The following is a 19,759-nucleotide window of genomic DNA, read 5'->3' as shown; positions in this document are numbered from 1 at the left end:
CTGTTGATCCTTCAACAAGCAAAAAAAGGATATCTTTCTGTTCTTCCTTCAGATTTTCTCCATCAACTTTCCAGTCAGCAGATGGAAATTATATAATGAAATGTACCAATATCATCATCCACAAACACTTGCAGATCCCCATGTTGTTAACAGCTGGTAAAATGATGAGATTAAAAAGAGATGAGATCCCTCAAAGTAATTTTTGCAGCTTGCTTTTCTACAAGAAGACAGAAAATTCCCTTCTCAACCTACCCCTGAATAACCATCTCATCCTTTTAAGACTCTTCTAAGAGTTGTCATGACTGAAGTCAGAGTGGCCATTAGTGTTCTCCGTCTCCCATGTCATGTCATGAAGTCCTTGAATGATTCAGACAGCTACCTACAATGTGGTGGCTCCCACTTCTCATGGAATGCCTTCTTTCCCCTCAGAGAGGGAAATTCCTGAAGAAGAATTGTCACCGTGACATTCAGGCTGCACAATATATCTTAAGAAAACTGCTTTCAGATCGAATCGGAATGGGTTCTCATAAATACACTGAAAACTTGAATGACAAAGAAGAAACAATGGACAGAAAAGGGAAAAGTTTACTCATGTATGAAGAAAACATCTCAAAAGTCACAGACTGATGAAGTTCACATGGACATTGCTAAATTCAATGATGTATGAGGAAGGACTGCAGGGTTTTTTTCTTAGAGACCATCAAGGATCAAAAGACATTGCCACACGAGTGATTTGAGATCAGAGCATACTTTATCTGCAGTTCCCTGGGCAGATGAACCCTGACCAAAATAATGCCTGAAGTAATTCTTCACAAGCACAGTTTCAGGATTCACAGTTCCCTTTTCCTATGCCATGTAAACTCACTGTAACAGACACAAGCTAATCTAAAAGTAGTACTTTAAATCCTGAACAATATTCACATTCAAGTGCTCTAACGGTAAATCTGCAGAGGTATAATTATAACAAAGCAGTTTGCACCACATGTTTTACCACAGAGGCAAGCCACAATTTGATCCCCTGCTGCAATGACAAAACATGAAGTCAGTAGATGGCAGCATGAAGCACTTTATTGGTAAAGAAGCTAAATTCGTCAATACTTGGAAGAGATGAGGTCTTTGCTGGGCACATGGAATAAAGGTCTGCTCCTTAGTAATTACTGATCTTAGCTCTACTATCAGGGTGAAGTCTAGAGACTAAATGTAGTTTGATTTATTGCAGGTATTTTTTACATATACACATATACTTTTGAAAAAAAACAATATTAGCTGGGACTGAAAAAGACAACTGCCTGCATAGTAAAGTAGCAGCAAGAGCGTCACACAAGTGCATAGATAAATCCAACCTCAAGTGAGTCTCACCAGCTCAGACCCAAGCACAGCACTGCAGCTCCTCCCATTTTCGACAGGTTTAAAAATAAATATGACTGAGCTCAGAGCAGAGCTCAGTTACAGTGATTATGTGGAAGAGAAGAATGAACCTTCAGAAGTAAACTGAAGAACTAACTCAAATTCCTCTGCGAGCACTACTCCTGTACTTCCAACAATGGACTGGAGCCATACTTTAGAACTTATTTTACTTTACTCAGATGTCAAGCAAATCAAAGCCAACAGAGTTCATTAGCGACGATACATTTTAAGATGTACCCACTCTGTAATTATGTGCATCGTCAGATTGGCCCTTTGCAATATGCATTTTAGTCATGAAAAGGATGGCCTACAGCTCACTGATTCATTATTAAAAGGAAGAAAATCGGTGTTTATATTACTGCTCCTACAGAGAATAATTTGCTTATATAACCTTCTTTGGATTATATATGATATATCAAGAGCTCATTCAAGTTTGCTCTCTTCTAAAGTAGCAGTAAGCTAACACCAAAGACAAGCTACTTTAAAACTGTGTTACTACCATGAGTCTGAAAATTTAATAAACCAAAACACTAAAAGCATTCAGAAGACTAATTCAGCTTTATAAAATGGTTCCAGCCAATTATCTTTTAAAAACAAGCATTTCCATAACTTTCATATACCAGTCACGAACAGGCCGTTTATATCACACTGTCTGATGATTTATTAAACAAGCAAACCGATTGCACAGTGTCTAGTGGGTAGAGGGGTATTGCACAAAGACGACAATATTTTGCAATATTTTAGAATATTTGTTCTACAGACTACTGAGATGCAAAGAACATTGTGCTGGCACACTGCCTGCTGCAGCTCACACCCAGGAGAGCTCAGAAAAGTCCATGCACCCAAGCCTGATCAAGAAAACAAAGAATGGGAAAGAACGATTTGGGGGACATAAATGAGAAAAGTAAGCATGAAACCATTCTTTAGACAAGTTAAAACACACATTAATGCTTGAAGGTGTGCATGGAGACAGATTAACCGAGAACGAAATGGTTCCATACTGGCTAAAAGGGAAAACAAGCAATGAAGCAAACATACTGCAGTACAATTTGATATTAGTCCAAGTCTGCAGAAAATAAGGGTTAGCAAGATTGTTGTTATTAGTGAACATAAGTTTCAGAAAACAAGACTTTCAGAATAAATAACCCAGGTAACTGTTCTGAAACAAAGTTGTATTCTGAGATTAACTTATTTTAAAGATGGATAAAAGTGTCAGAAAAAAGAAATGAAAGTATTATTGTTGACTGAAATAATTCAGTGGGATTGTTTTGAGTTGATGTTTTCTTTGCTATTTTTTGAGAGAGATTGAAGAATTTCTTTGTTTTAGGCACTGATTTTATTTAGGAATATGAGGAAGTATATTCATTTCTGAACTGGACTGACAACAAATCCAATAGTGCCGCTGTTTTCCAGAACTCCAAAGACCACATACTGCCTATCAGGATTTTAAATCAATACAAGCACAACACCCAGCTTGATTTTCAGAAATTCAAGAAAGTCAATGCCTCATCTGGGGAGGTTCTTGCACTATAATATGCAGAGGTATAGCCGTAACTACAATTATAGTTACAACAGATTTAAGCATTCAAAACTAAGGCCCTCTAAATATCTACACAAAAGCCCTTAAGTCAATTCATCACTGATACAGTAAGTGACAACACTTGTGTTTGGCAGACAGTGCAACTGGGAGTCCTGACAAATCTAATTAACAGCACATCAGGGGCACTTAGTTTATCCTTTATATACAGTGCCAATAGTGAGTGCATAATGGGAAAAGGAGCTTAAACATTAGTGGGACTTCACTAATTGGTCACCAAATCCTGATTAAGCCAGGCTTCATACATAATCATTGAAGCCGTGTCTGACACAAGTGTATCCAAAAACACTTACTGAAGATAGCAAGTCACTTCTACATGACAAATAAAAATAAGACACAACAATAAAAAGAAAAGACACAGAAAACAGAAATGATTTTCTTGAACTACTTGCCATTTGCATACTGCAGCCCAAAGACTGGGCGAGAATGTAGGCCTGCTTGAGGGCAGGAAGGCTCTTCTGATGGCCCTGGCCAGGCTCGAGTGATGGGCTGAGGGTAATCACATGAGGTTTAACAAGGCCAAGTCGTGTACTGGGCCACAACAACCCCAAGCAACGCTACAGGCCTGGACATGAGTGGCTATAAAGCTGCCTGGGGGTGTCAGTCAAGAGGGGCTGAGCATGAAGCAGCAGCCCCAGGGCAGGGATTGTCCCCCTGTGCTGGGCCCTGGTGAGGCTGCAGCTCCAGTGCTGTGTTCAGTGCTGGGCCCCTCACTACAAGAAAGACACTATGGTCCTGGAGCTTGTCCAGAGATGGGCAAAAGGTGTGGAGAACAAGCCTGATGAGGAGCAGCTGAGGGAATGGGGGTGTTGAGCCTGGAGAAGAGGAGGCTGAGGGGAGACAGGAGCACTCTCTGACACTCCCTCACAGGAGGCTGCAGGGAGCTGGGGGTCAGGCTCTGCTCCCAAGTGGCAAGTGATAGGGAAAGAGAAAACAGCCCCAGGTTGCACAGGGAAGGTTTAGATTGGAGAGAAGGAAGAACTTTTTAATGGAGACGGTTGTCAGCCCCTGTGCCAGGCTGCCCAGGGAGGTGGGGGCGATCCCAGCCCTGGAGACATTGCAAAGCAGTGCTGAGGGCCATGGGTTAGTGGTGGGCTTGGCAGGAGGAGCGGAAGGGTTAGACTTGATGATCAATTGCAATGATTCTATGATTGTATGCATTATAAATTAGAATCCACAAATATGGTATGTGACATCATATCCCCCCGAATGGTGAAAGAGGTGACCTGAACTGTGTGGCACATGGGAATGTATATGTCCCAACACACTTATCCCATATAACTTGGCTTTCTCAAAACCCTACATGGAAATGCAAGCTACAAATGCAAGACTCTGAAAATAGACTGAACCACAGCATTTTAGAAGGAAAAAGGCAATCCAGACTCTCAGGCTCCTCACCAATACTAGACTTGTGAAAGCTCCGTAATGCTCTGTGACAGCACCTTGAATATTTCTACTGGTGCAGGTACAGGATAGGAGAGCATGTTATCTTTAAAGGCAGTGGGCCACACAGTGCTTTTCTTAAGACAGAAGTGGATAAGAATTCTCCTAACAATTCATTTCAAACTGGTAGATGTTGGTCAGTAGTATTTCACTGCTGTGTTGGAAGCTCACTAGTAGTGAGACCAATAACTGGAGTTTACCAACATCCTTCAACAAGATTCTGCATTGCCAGACCTTTGCAATTCTGCTGCATACTCTCCTGCCTTTTACCATCATGCCCGTGGTTAGGGCATTTCTGTATGAAATGTGAGATTCATAATGTACATTGTGGCTTTGAGACACATGCAGACACTCCCAAACACATAGTGCAAATACCACAATAAATTGCATCAGCAGCAGTCTCGTTTTGAGATAATGCTGTACCCATATAAAGAAGTCACCACAACAATATAACCCCCTTTATCCAGACAAAGATATACTTGCAAAGAAGGAATTTCCAACTCATGTCTATCAACAAAACAGAAAATATTACAAGGCTGAACAACCAAAGGCACACCTATCAACATCTCCAATGGCACACCTATCATCATCCCTTGTGTTGTATCTTAGCTGGCTGGCTCAGTTCCATGCACTCAACAAACAGCTGTGTAAGACATGCTACAGCACCATTTGAATCACTGGCTATAAGCAGTGTACTAGAAACACTGTGCCAGTGACATCTTACCCATGACCCCTTGCAGGGAGCCCTTCTATAGTTCCCAAAATGTTCTCTTTGCTGGCAAGGTGAAGAATCTGAAGAATTGGTGCCTGGGCTTGTTTAGCCACTGACTTTTTTTTAATGCTGCTACTCCAGGAAAGGAAGACTTAGAAGGGTGGGTCAATTATCATGAAGAAAGTAGTCCTCAGTGGTAGCTGCCACTAGTTTACTAATCTAGCTTCCTGATTCATTGTTGAAGGACACTTGTAAAGAGTAAGGGCTGTAGCTACACACCACAGTGTCAAGCTGCGCAGAGGTAATGCAATGGGTCATATATTTAATATACACAATGAAAACGTTACAATATGCTCTGGGAGAGTTCTTAACACCTTTTAGAAAAGAGTGTTTTGTTATTATTTTTATTATTTAATGAAAGCCATCGATTACAGAACACTCTTTCATTTAGAGCTTATCTCGAAAGTTACTTTGGTAACCCAGCACACGAATGTTAAGCCCTTCATTCCACAAAGCCTTTTTCTTGCACAGAGCTCTAATGTTTTCAATTGAGAATTTTACATTCAAGATTCTTGGAACATGACACAAAGAAAACAACCCAACACTACCATTAGCATATATCCAACAATAGATAATAGTAGTTAAATGGTAGTGCCTGAATAGCATTTTCCTAAAGCCTCTTAATAGTATCCCTAAGTATTCCTAAGCTATAAATAACGTTTCACTGTCTTCTATCTAATAAACACAAAGATACATTCTATTTGTTAATGGTATTGGATTATTATACTTGAATATAATTAAATTTACTTTAAAACATATGTATAAATCTAAGTGTACTGTTGTCAATGACACCAGCTTTTGCTGAAAAATCCATGTGAAAACGCTTGTTTTAGTATCTGAATTTTACATCTGCATCTCCTGCTAAAATATGAATGCAGACCACACTCCATTGGGCACCCTGCCAATATGTGAGAGTTGGTTTAAGTGAGTTTTTGCACACATGAGATTACCAATTTAAAAAAAGAAAACCAAGCAAATCAAACCCCAACCCCAAACACCACACAAAATCCCAAACCTAAACCCCAGCCAACCAGAGGTACAATATGCTAGCTTTAAAACTCAAAAAAGTGGAAAATATTTGCCTGGGAACTAAGCCTCTTAAATAGGAAAAAGCTTACTTATACAGGGGTAGGAAGGATTACTGAAAAATAGTTGGTATTTCTTACTGCTTAGTATTTCTATCACATCTATTTTGATGAGTCAGGAGTAAGCACACATTATTTAAAATCAAATCAGATTACATTATTATATCTTCCTTCCCAGCCTTTCCTCATCCGTGATGGCATTAGGTGGAATCTTGCACATACATATTATCATTTTAAAGAAACCACACACATTACTGAATCTTTTAAAATATGGTTAAAATGCAGGTATACGAACTTTCAGAACTAAAACAATTTATATGGCTTATTTTTTCTCTAATTCAAGAAGAGGAAATGGTCTGGTTTGAAACTGAGAGTCTCACTGCATTGCAGCAAACTGGCCATGTGCTATCAATCAGTTACCATCGCTCAGCTGAGGAATTCAAATCTCATGAAAAATGTAAAGAGAGAACACTTAAACCTGGTTTATCCCGCTTTACTGAACTCTGTCATCATTTAATTAAACACCTTAATACCATTTGCCAAAGACATTATCTGTGTCATGTCATGTGCCAGGACCAAACCTTTGTATCCAACCAGGACAAGGTGCCTCAGCCTTCACCAGACCCTAGTGCCAGAGGCTCCCAACTCCTCCTGGCACAGCAGTGCTCTGGGCTCATAAAGCTGCCATTGTCACGTGAAGACACTGACTGCTCAGAGTTCCTAGCACGGCAGAAAGTGAACAATGAATGTCAGTTTTGGTATCTCTGACCCAAGATATTCCTGGGATAAGCCCTCAGACTACCCCCAGGACACTCAAGGTAATGTTTACTTCCAGGATCTCACAGTGAAAATGGTGCTAAAGCTGTTTGCAGCTTTTGATGACAACTACTAGTGCATGATTTTGATCCTTGCAAAGAGATGAACACAGCTATTGAGCACAACAGGACATGGATGTACCAACTGAACTCTGTTACAGAAACAAAAGTTCACGGATTAGATCTAAGGAGGGAGAGCTGACATGAGAATGCTGAGGATGGCATATTGATTGAGGTAAGGGCCCACGCACTCGTGACTCAAAAATGTCTATATTCTATCTACATGCCATGAGGTTGCCTTGATCATCTGTCTTATGGGACAGTAACCAACAGAAATCTGTTTAGAAACTGAAACTGAAGAACTGTATTTCACTGCAGCCTAACTGTAGTTCCACTCTTCCATCCCTGCTGTTTCCAGCACACAGAGGGTAACACAGCTATCCAGCTACTGACTTTCAGTCTTCTCATCTAGTAACAAAAACCAAACAAACTTTACTACCTCACTGGTGGAACATTTTTTCTTCATAAGGCTAAAAAAAATTAAGAGGTTTTTGGAAGAGGGGATGACCCATCAGTTAAGCTACAGAAAGTGACACTTTTTTTCACATTCTTTACATTTGAGCAAATGTAAAAGAGCTTAACAACTGAAGTTGCTCATACAACTGAAAAGCTACTGATTTTTATCACCCTCAAATTCACACCACACACCAAGAAAACAATCAGTGAAATAAATAGCCAAGATTCCTGTAGAAGATGGCAATGAATTTTTTAGTCAGTAAGATGTTTACCATTTTATGGTGGTGCTTTCTGAAACAAACCAAAACACGCCACAAAACTTGGAAAGTGCTTCTGAATAGACTGGGAAGATGAATTTTCACCACAGTTGAAGGCACCATCAATGCCTCGTGTCAGCCAAATCCTGTAAACTCCAAACACTTGCCATGTTCCATTAGTGCTATGGAAACTTATTTTAGACACACACTGCTGAAGCAGAGACAATAAAACATGAAGAATTATTTAGTAACTGACATATAATATATATCAGATACTCAGTAAAAAAACTCCCACAAGTTTGCTGTTAAGTGTCCTGTCAAAAGCATCTAGTTGGCACTGTAAGCAAAACAAAACCTGTCTGTAACTCCCTCTGCTGTGCCCTCACCCCTCCTGGAAAGGCCAGAAAAACTCAGCTCACATATTTTTTCTAACACTGTCTCAGAAGGTCATCTATTGTTCCTAGACCTCCTTTTCACATCTCAGGACTAACTAGGTCATGGCCATTGCCATGCTCCACTTCATCTCTGACTTCATTCTAAACTCACAGCCCTCCCCACCCTTCTCCTTTAATACCATTCACAAAAACCACAGGCCCTGAATGAATTTACTCCTTGCAAGCCAGATGCCTGAGTTTTAACTCTTTCCCTGTTTGTTTATGCCCAGTCCAAGACTTTCTGGTTTCCTCCTGAAATGAAGCTAGTAACCTAGGAGGCTGGAAATGAGTAACTGCCACATGTAAAAGTATAAAAGCAGACTTTTGAACCATTTGTATTGCTTTGCCAAAATGACACCTGCTAAGTTTTCCTCCACTCAGAGGGGGAGTCTATTATCTAGCTATATGGATCTATCTTAGGATATCTCTCCCCATTCAAGCACAACAGAGCTATTTTAACAGGGATTACCTGTTCCTGAACTTCAACCTAAGCACTGTACATACATTGAATTTATTTCTAGTATTTTATCAATTAACATGGGTTTAGCAACTATTGTTTAAAATACTCCTTTTTGTGATTATCAAGGCATTACCCACAGTGCTGAAACACATAAACACGCTCTCACTTGGTGTCTTCCTCCCATGACTGCTCCTTATTGCTTTATGTACAGCAAGTGGCTGCTTAAAGCAAGAGTCTCACCAAAAGATCACATGGAAATAAACATTAATCACTTAGTTTGTGTGAGGACAGCTCTCTGCTATACTGACAAAGAAAGCTTAAAAGATTAAATAAAAAGTGTCCAGACAAACTAGTCTCAAAGCCTCCTACTATTTGCTGCTACTGTCCATGGTTGACTACTGCCAACTTTTACAGTCCTCTTTCACTAAGATTAGTTAACTCCAGTGATACATTTAGAGCAGAAAAATTAAAAACCTGAAAGACAAATCTCAAATTAGACCAAAGTTATCTATTGCTAAATAAATATGTTTAGAATGGTGCATAACCACTGAATCTATAGTGACAGGTACCTTATAAAAACCCCAGATGAAATGACAACTCATAGGGGCCAACAACTAACATTATCTTCCTGAAATCAAGAGTCTGCTCTTCATCCTAACATCCTCTATAAAAACCTTGGGTTTATGTACAGGAATATCTCAACTACAATTGAAGTTTGACATGAATTATCTTCTGTAAGGTGTTCCAGGGCAGTTGCAGACCATGTGCATACTATACATGTATTTATAAATGTACAGATATTATTTGGTGCTACACACATGTAAGAAAGACACAGGACCTACTAATCTGCCAGAATTCTACAGTGACCATATCTTCCATGCCAGGGCTGCTCCTGTTTGACAGACACTGCCCAGTGTATTAGATGCTTCAGTTCTTAAAACGATACACACCAGGAACAGCCCTGAGACTCACAAAAACATTTAATGTGAGCACTAAGGCTGCAGTAAAGTTGATAAAACAAATAGCTCCAGCTGAAAGGAGCTGTCTCTCTTTTCCACACGCTGAAAAAGACACTTCTTATGTCACTTAAGGGAATTAATCTTCCAGAAAATTAAACTAGAGTTTAGTTAGATCAGAAAGGCAGCAGAGAAAACACGACAAAGGTGAAAAGAAGAGGTATCTCCATGTTAAACTAATGCTTTCTGGTTTTAGAAAGGAGACAAATCCATGCTTAATTATTGCATTATATCTTATAAACAACTGCTGTTTGGCAGTACCTGGTTAACACAAAGTCTGTTTGTCTGAATGAAGCCAACTGTTTGTAGTACTGCAACAGAGGTAAGATATTTCTGCTGTAAGACAATGTAGTGAGATAAGGAGATGATAGGGAGGTTTACATGAACTAAAGAATGATTTCCACCTGTACCTACAGCTGCCATGAGACATGCTGCTATGACTGTAGCTATGCTGGATGAAGAAGTTGTCACCCCACTTCATCTCCACTTGCTCATTACCTTCACATCTTCCAGCGTAACTGCATGTTTAGTCACTTCCTAACCCAGTTCTGTCAAAGTGATTCCCGTTAGAAATCTGTGTTTCAGCTTAACTCAGATTATTTTTGACAGACCTTGTTTAGCGGATGACTGTAAATGCAAGTACCAGAAGATCTGAGAACACTGTAACCTTTACAGCTAGGAGAGGAAATCACAGTGTGCAAGTGGAGACAGCCAGACCTACTCCACAGTTATGCTGCTGCAAGAGAAGCACATTTATCAGACATAGAGGTCTGATTCATCAGCCTGCCTAATGGGTGAAAGCTGCATATCAGGGCTGGCATCTTTAAAGAAAACTAAGAAGTAAATCTATGTACTACTTATTTCACTGCTTCACGTGTCAGGTTTGGGTTAAGTATCCAGAAATTCAAGTCATTTATTATAGCTACCAGAAATTCTGTTGTATCATGAGAGAAACAAGCAGATGCTATTCAAAAGACATTTAAAAATGTGATATTTCTGTGGTCTTAAGGGATAAATACCACCTTCATTGTCTCATCTTATATTATAACAAGGCCTGAAAAACTAGTTTCTGTGTACTACTGGTGTGAACAAATAGTATCTTCATTTTTCCTTGTTACAGTGTCCTCATTTTTACTTCCTCCATGGTAAAAGAAGGAAAAAATTACCACTAGAATGCAACGTCAAGTTACTGTCATGTAATATCCAACATTGACAGGAACAGTACTTGATACATAGATCACCTTACCTTTTATTAACAGGCTTCTCATCCTTGTCATAGGGTCTTATGAACCATTTCCCAATTCTTACAAAGTTTTTATCCATCAAACACCTAGAAAATAATGACAGTGACAATTACTTCAGTTACATTTTGAGATGTAATTAAAGGCAGCTTTTGAAGACAGTAAATCTGAGGGATCAAGTAGCTGAATTTCCACCATACTGAAATCAACTTTGTAGCTTTTGGGTTCCTTGTAACTTTGCCACTTTCTGTTTTCCCACAGCAGTCATGGAGAACCTTTCATGATGCTGTCACTGATGCTGATCTTCACATATGCATTTTCCCCTCCTCTCTGACAGAATCTTTTCCACTCCATGCTACTCTCTTTGCTGAATGGTCCATCATCCTATTTTTAAACTCCTCTTCTTGAACAAAGACAATTCATAGAACAGATTCTTTTCTCCACAGTGTTTCTCTCTGAATTCCTGATCAAGAACATGCACTCCTGTAATTTTTGGCATGTAAATGGCACAGTGTAGTGTATGAATGACAGGAAATTGTATTAAGCAAAATATTAACAATGAACCATTTTTCTTTCACATGAGCCACAGCATGATTTCAGGTTTTGGAACTTCCATAATTACTGTTTCCTCTCCCAGAAAACCTCACTCCAAACAAAACAGTCCCATGTCACTAAATTTAGAGCAGCATATTACCCATTTTCTGTAGTCCCTTTAGAAGTGCACCAGTCTTTATAGCAACTGTATAGTCTGAGGCTTTAAATAAAAACTAGCAGCAAGGATGCAAAGTGATCAATAAGCAATTTTGGTTGACAAGTTCAGGCTTTTCAAGTCCACCTGTACAGCTAAATCACACTAGCACTATCCCAACCCTATTTTAAGTGTGTTTCATACATTAAACATGCGGTTGAACACACTGCCCAAGGGATCACATACAGAAATTTGTTATGAAGAAAGGTCTTTTCAGTAAGATAAATATTATGTTCCACAAGTTCTGAAAAACTGCTCATTTGCTGCTTGTGTTTGGTCTGTTGAAGGTTATGAGCAATAGACAAGCTTTCCCTACACATTTAATATCTAATCCGTATTTCTTTCTTTAGATGGAAGAACTATACTTCTCTGTTCTTCAAAGCTTTCCAATAGTTAATTTCTAGATCACTTGCTAAAGATTAGCCAAAACAAAACTAATTAAAAATCACATGAAACCTTCTGGGAAAGTACATTCTGCAAGGTTCAGAAAAACTGTGTGATCTATTCTTCAAAAGCACGCCTAGAAGACAAAGGAAATGGACAACAGACAATGTAGATAGTAATACGTCCCCAATCCTTCTGTATAAATTTGATCTCCACAAGTTAAAAGTAGGTTGAAGAAAATTCTAAAAGCATTTTCTCAATTAAAGCAAAAAAAAACCCCAATGCAGCTCAGTTGAATAAACCAACACCTTAAAGTGAATATGAAAGTTGAACCAGTAGAGATCTAAAGACACTGCTCTTGTGCTAGTGGGAAAAAAAGCACGCTTCAGCAACTGTTTCCCTAGGAAATGTTTGCTATTAGAGAAAGCCTGTGAGTGTCAGTGCACTTTATACAAATAAAAGGAAGTCTAAAGTTTATATCAGATCCCTAAAGAAAATAATCTGTAATATCAAAAACTATGATAAACTCTCCCCATCACACTCATTGTAACGCCACATCACCGTGTCTCACGGTGGCAGGTTTAACTGCCTCAAACAAAAAAAGTCTTAAGGCTAAGTTTACTCACAAAAAATCAGCCACCCCTCACATGCTGAATTGAATCACGAGTTATTTAAGGTATAATCCCATACAAAATGTGAAATATGACTGCAGAAGCACAAATCTCAAAGACTCGGCCAAGTGAACAATTAATGACAGTGCAGCATTATTTTTGCTGTATAAGCACTCAATTGCAACCAGCCCTTAACAGTGAGCTGTAATAATGAAGTTGTGTGGAGAAAAAAAGCAAAGGAAGCTTGTAATAAAATCCCAAGTGAGCAAACACTTAAAAGCAGTTATTTAATCATATGAAATAAAGATATAAAATACTCAGGATGCCTTGGCTCATTTCTTTAGTTAAGGCTGAGTGCTGTTTACCTCCCAAGCAGCACAGCTGTTAGAGCATTTCCCTGACACTTAACCTCTCACACTTCTGACTTTTCTATGAAAAAAATGACCTGACAAGGGCATAGTAATGATTCTGAAATAATATCATCATATTTTGAGTACTATTTCCTCAGATCTTCTAATATTTTCTAAATTGCCAATTAACTTCTGATCACTAATTTCACAGCATCAGAGAATCATTCCGGTTGGAAAAGAACTTTAAGATGATTGAATCCAACCCCTCCTACATATTTAGTCAAACTGTAACATGCACATAACTAGGATGACTGGAAGAATAAAGTGAAGATCTTTTAATGTTATCTGCTAATGATAATGATTTAACCTCATTCAGCGGGTTGAGGTCAGGTTCTCACGGCCAAGAAGGCCAATGACATCAAGAAGAGTGTGGGCAGCAGGTCGAGGGAGGTTCTTCTCCCCCTCTACTCTGCCCTGCTGAGTCCTCATCTGTGTCCAGTTCTGGGCTCCTCAGCTCAAGAGGGGCAGGGAAGTCCTGGAAAGAGGCCAGTGCAGGGACACCAAGATGATCAGGGGACTGGAACATCTTTCATATGAGGAAAGGCTGTGGGACCTGGGGCTGCTTAGTCTGGAGGAGACTGAGGGGAGATCTTATTAACATTTATAAATATCTAAAGGGTGGGTGTCAGCAGGTTGAGACATTCCTTTTTCTACAGTATCTCACAACAGGACAAGGGGTGATGGGATGAAGCTGGAACACAAAACGTTCCACTTAAACATAAGAAAAAGCTATTTCCCTGTTTCAGTGAGGGAGCCCTGGCCCAGGCTGCCCAGAGGGGTTGTGGAGGCTCCTTCCTTGGAGGGCTTCAAGACCCAGCTGGACACTATGTGACCTGATCTAGGTGAACCTGCTTCTGCAGGGGGGGGTTAGACTAGATGATCTCTAAAGGTCCCTTCCAACCCCAACCATTCTATGATTCTATGATTCTCTGTAAGCACCTCAAGAAGGGGAAAACTATTTTTTAGTGCTTTTGAAACAGCTGCCCAACAAGAATGCAAGCAGAAATATGTACCATCAACATTCTTTGATGCACACTGAATTAGTCTGCACAGACTTTAAGATACATTACCAGCATCAATGGCTTGTAAGATCCATCTCTATCCTACACCTTAGTCTCTTGCACTGAAGTTCTACTTCTAAAACAACATGATTAAGAGCAATAACAATATAAACGATCTGTAGGGATCCTGCACTGTTTTCAATATAAAAATTAAATACCTGAGTGCAATAGGGTTTTTCTTACCTTTCCAGAAGATTATGAATTGCTTTGAAGAGCAGGGTCCTACACTCATAGGAAAGTCCATTCTCCCACAATCCTTCTTCCACCACTACAAAAACATAAAACGTCAACATGCTCAGAATGGGGAAATACCAACATTGATACAAAAGCCAACTCCAACAGGTTTCATTTTCAACAGTAGCATGTTTCCTTTAACTGTTTCAACTATTATTTAACATATAAGTAGTTTCAATATCTACCTGACACCAATTTATAATTTAAAAAAAAATAAACCATAAAATGAACACATTTGTTCGTAGCATTGAACACTAAATGAGGGTGAGGTGAGGATTGTTCTTTGCCATGACTGCTGAGAGATCCTTAAAACTTAAACCAGATGCCAACAATCAAAAACCAAAATGAGTCATTAATGGTGTAAAAATCAATTTACAAAACTCAAGCAACATTGAACAAAATATCCTGAACCCCTCACTGTCACACTCAAGTGAAATCCCTCCATTGTACTGACTTAAGCCATTACAGTTTAAGCAACACACAGCAAATATATGAAAGACACAGCATTTTTCCCTCCAAAATGAACCCTGTAAACTCGGTACCAAACCACAGAGGTTTTAAAGAGTTAAAAAACATATATATTAAACTTATTATCCCAGTGCAGTGCAGCATGAATTAATCATCTGAATTAAAATCTGAAGCATATACAAACCTCTAAAATACCTGTTGTCCTTACTGCATCGCTTTTGGATGCCAGAACTACCAAGAGTGAAACTGTATTTTTGGTATGTCTGTGCCAGACTCTAAATCTTAATTCAGCCACAAAGAGCAACCTGAGCTGCAGGATAACACCAGATGACTCAATAACTTTGTCAAAGAGGAAGAATTTGTTAATTGTCTGAGTTCTGTCATTTCAGTTTTACAGAACTGCTCACTGAGAAATGCAAACATAAAATTCTGCAGTGTGTTAAGAGCTGACTACTTAACACCCCTCCCTGGACATCTGAAATGATGAAACCTTCCAACAGCACGTCTATCAAGCAGAGATTATTATCCAAGTAGAGATTACTCTCAGGTCCTATTTAAAGTAAAGTTTCTAAGGAGTTTTTACTGTATGAGAAACACTAATATTGCCAGCAGTCTCCAACTACAGCTTCAAAGCCTCAAACACACATAATTCTGCTGGTTCACCCAGTAACAGTAAGTCATATAACCTCAGCCAAGAAAAGGCCCATTTTTTGAACATGTAATGTTGTGATATGCTAATACTGGTAATAAAAGTCTCTCTCCCTGTACAGAATGAAATAGCCAGGGCTTTAATATCTATATCATCTAATGGAACAGCACAGTTGCTTCCTCAAAAGAATGAAAAAGCAGACTTGTGCTTTTGGGCACATGCACAGGCCAAACATCTTTCCCTGTGAAACCATTAAAGGCCTCTTGAATGCTTACTGACACTGGGTAGGTAATGTGCCACAGCTGTTTACTCCATAGACCTTCACATGGCCTCAGCTTCCAAATTTAAAACAGTATTCTTGTGAAACTTCAGAATCTGAGTGCATTTTCAGAACTATAGACACATAAATTGTATTTAGTTCAGAACTACTGGCACAGGTCTTGCACTTAACACGATTCTCAAAGACCTAATATATATTACACTATGAGAGGGATCACACCTGATTGCACCTCGATGAAAACTCCACATTTAAATAAAAAATCCAATTGTTAGACAGTGTCATTACATTGACAGAAGCTATGAAAGTCAGGAAATGTACTATTGCATGGCACTGAGTTCGTTTTGAGTTTCACCCTAATCCTACCAGAGCCTCCATGCCAGAAGCCCATGTTCTCTCTGAATGAAGAGCTTCATGCAAATGGGGAGAGACAAGAATCTATTCCCTGATTTTACAGGAAACTCCTCACAGCCAGTTCTGATGTTCTCAGGCATAACTCACTATCTCCTCCCAAGTATGCACAACAAACTAATAGGACTGAATTAAAGAACAGCTTATAGCATCTCTCAACACTGTTTTCTGCATGTATAATTTTGCCACTGACTCCAGAAGAAATCAGATCAGATCACCCTGCTTTATGCTGTTTATATGGCAATATTCTGCAGAGTTGGAATCATTTCAACACAAAATTCTTTAGGTAATAGACACTACCTGTACTCTCTTGCCCTGCTTACCTGTGAATGGCACAGCTCCTCATTGGGCTACACCATTCTCCCCAGATTGTTGTGATGTGAAAGGCCTACACACCCCAGCAGAAGGGACAGAAAGTGAGGGGGTGGAAATTGTCAGTACTTTCCTTCTCTACACAACATCACAGCTGCATTCATAGTTACGCTGCACTAGGAGGAGGAACAGCTATGCAAGGGAACATATCCCAAAGCCTGGGAAAAGCAGGAAAAAACAACTTTAACTTCACAGCAGAGTCTGTAGGGTCAAGCCTGACAATGAGATCAGACTAGTTTAGGAGCACTGGTTGAGTAGGACAGAGAAAAGGGCAAAGGCTGAAGTGGTACTGTCCCTCAACATTCTAATTTTCCAAGCTGGCTTTCTTATTACTTGACCTTCACATAAGTTATACATGAAATGGAAATCAAATTATTTCCCTATCAAATTTAAGTATATCCTAAGATGTCTTCACAATCATTTTCCTGTAATAAACAATGCCTTTGGTTCCCAGCTATATTAAAGCACTATACTTAAGCAATTACCTCTAATTCTTCCTTTTCCTACTAAAAATACTAATCTGACAAATAAGAGTATATACATATGTAAAAATAGGGGGAAGACAACAATTCCAATGGCAGCATTTCACTTTGTTACTGCTCTCTGAGCCAGTGTCCAAAAGAAAAACAAAGAACTGCAGGAAGTTACAACTTCAAGATGCAAAAGGTGACCAGCAACAAAATTTGGCAAAACACCAGAGATTAGATTATCCCTGTAAATTGCAAAGTTCCTCCTATTGTAACAATGTCACTAGATTTTGAAGAATATTTGAAATTCCTACTAGAATTCTGAAGACTAGGAAATCACTGTTGGTCTCCATCTGCCTACACAATGATCTGTAATGCTTTTAAGACTCAATGGTTTCAACTCAAGCTGTCATCAGCCTTCAGTGCTGCCTGATAGCATTTTCAGGCACACAGCTAACAGAGAGCAGGTGCTGTACAGGTTCAGAAACACGCTTATGCCATGCAGCTATATTCTGTCTTGAAGGTATTTTCTGTTATACTCTAGTCTAAGTATTTCTCTTTAGAGGCAAGGAAGTCAACAGCTTACAACATCTGTGAAAACCATCTTCAATAAAGGAAAACTTCTAGGGGCAGATTCAAGTAAAGCTTGAATTTCTATAAGACAAAGAGTACAATAGAGCAGGTAACTACTTCTTCCTCCATGGAAGTCAGAGAGGAGACAAGACTTGGAGAGGCAGTGAAGCAGATGGGACAAAACTGTAGGACACCACTTCCCAGGACCTGGGTAGACAAAGCCATCGCTAAGCTGATCCGTTGTTTGCAGCAATCCCATTTTGAGTAGCATGTCAGACTGGGTGACCTCCAGGAGTCCAAGCTCCTTCTCAACTGTGTGATCTGTCAAATCTACTGATCTTCTACAGTGGTGGAGTCATATAGATGGATATCTCTATCTGTATATAGATTTACCTGCCTACACTAACTGCCTTATCTAAGCATTTGTACATTCCAGAGTAGTCAAGGATGACAACTTGGAGTAGCATTTACTTTCTTGTAAAAGAGGGAACTAATCCCCTTTTCTCTTGCTGTTTGGCCTGCAACAGGGGGATAACTTTACCACTACATTTATCACCAAAACATGCAACAACTACGTATGTTTTCTTACTTATTTTAAATGAAATCACCTCTCAAAATAAACAATCCAGCCTGTTAATACCCCAGTGTCTACAAATCTGGATTCTTGGGGGAAAAAAGTCAAGAGGATAAAGTCACATCATCTCTGCCATTAACTGTAATTCTACAAACTACTTAATTAAAAAACTCAAACTTCCCTTCCTACATCATTCTCTGTATATGCTCTTTAAACCCAATGGAGACAGAGGGCACTAAAGATTAACACATAAAGAATCATACATCAAACATATGAATCCTGTAAGAAGTGGGAAATCTACAGTACCTTTCAAAAGGAGAAGGTGAGGGGGATACTTGAGATGGACAATTTTTTACAAGAATATGCTGTTCACTTATCTGGAGAGGCATCAATGTTTCAGTAAGACTTAAGAAAGTGAAAAATACAGTCATTACAGTTTTAGTGGAAAGTTAAAACACCAAAGCAATGTTTTAACAGACATAATGGCAAAAAGTAACTGTGCAAGCTGACAGGGCCCTGTGTAGTGAAAAACTGAAAGCTGTTTCATCTGCGTCCCTGCCTGTTACCATTATCCAACAAACAAGTGTGTGCAGAAATAAGGTAAAAACCCTTTTGGTTACAGCACCTGAAAAAGAATACAATGCAGTGTTTCCCATTTGCACACAAATCTTCCACAGAGAAAATGCTTTTTATCTTCTCATTGCCTAAAAGATGTTATCGCTGGAAAATCCAAAACAAAACACACACGTGCATTTGACATTTGTCATCATCAGTTGTGACTGAGGTACTAAATATCACTGCTGGTCTCCACATAGAATAGAAACTAAAGGACAGCCTTCACATACAAAGTCTTTAAATGTTTGTTTCATTTTGCTCTTTTCATAGGTTCAAAAAAATTAATGGAACATTTGTGCTGATGTTTAAGTTTATGCTCTTAGATCAGCTATTACAAGTATTCCAGGCAACTGCAACTGGAGATTTACAATTTAAACATACAGTAATGAACAGCACGGTTGGCTTGGGGTCTTTATTTTCAAGTCAGGGATATTAGGGTCTTCAAAGTGTTCCATGATTTTTATGAAGCCAGCCATGTTCTTAACAAAAAAAAAAAAAAAAAAAAAAAGAAAGAACCATTATAAAAATTTCAAGGAGACAAGTCACAGAAAAATATCAAAGCAAATACTTCAATAATTTTAGGTCTCCCAGCAGAGATACTGGAAAGATAATAAGATCTCTGTTCTGCTTCAGTGACCAAACTGACATATTTTACTTAAAAGAAATATAGGAAGGAAGGAGAGAAAGCAAGTTGAGACTGTGTCAGCTTCGCAGAGATTGTTATACCTTTAAGAAACTCAGCCACCCACATTTTAATAATTCAGGTCACACTGCCTTATGCAGTTTAAAAGTAGAATTAGTTTCAAAGAATACATACTTCCTCAGAGCTATGTTACATATTTCCTTTTAATGTATCATATTG

General features: G+C 39.0%; 1 protein-coding gene across 1 annotated transcript in view; it reads right to left on the bottom strand.

Moving 5' to 3' along the window:
* The window catches only part of MED13L (mediator complex subunit 13L), a 187,007-nt gene that overhangs the window by 82,696 nt on the left and 84,552 nt on the right, over nucleotides 1–19,759 (bottom strand). The window contains exons 3-4 of the mRNA XM_062009731.1: nucleotides 14,441–14,525; nucleotides 11,049–11,132 (exon numbers count right to left, since the gene is read on the bottom strand). Coding sequence (XP_061865715.1) covers nucleotides 11,049–11,132; nucleotides 14,441–14,525 — 169 coding nt within the window. The remainder of the gene's footprint in view (nucleotides 1–11,048; nucleotides 11,133–14,440; nucleotides 14,526–19,759) is intronic.

The sequence above is a fragment of the Colius striatus genome, chromosome 17 (genome assembly GCF_028858725.1).
Source record: "Colius striatus isolate bColStr4 chromosome 17, bColStr4.1.hap1, whole genome shotgun sequence".
Lineage (NCBI taxonomy): Eukaryota > Metazoa > Chordata > Aves > Coliiformes > Coliidae > Colius > Colius striatus.
This window is presented reverse-complemented; position numbering and strand designations above follow the sequence as displayed.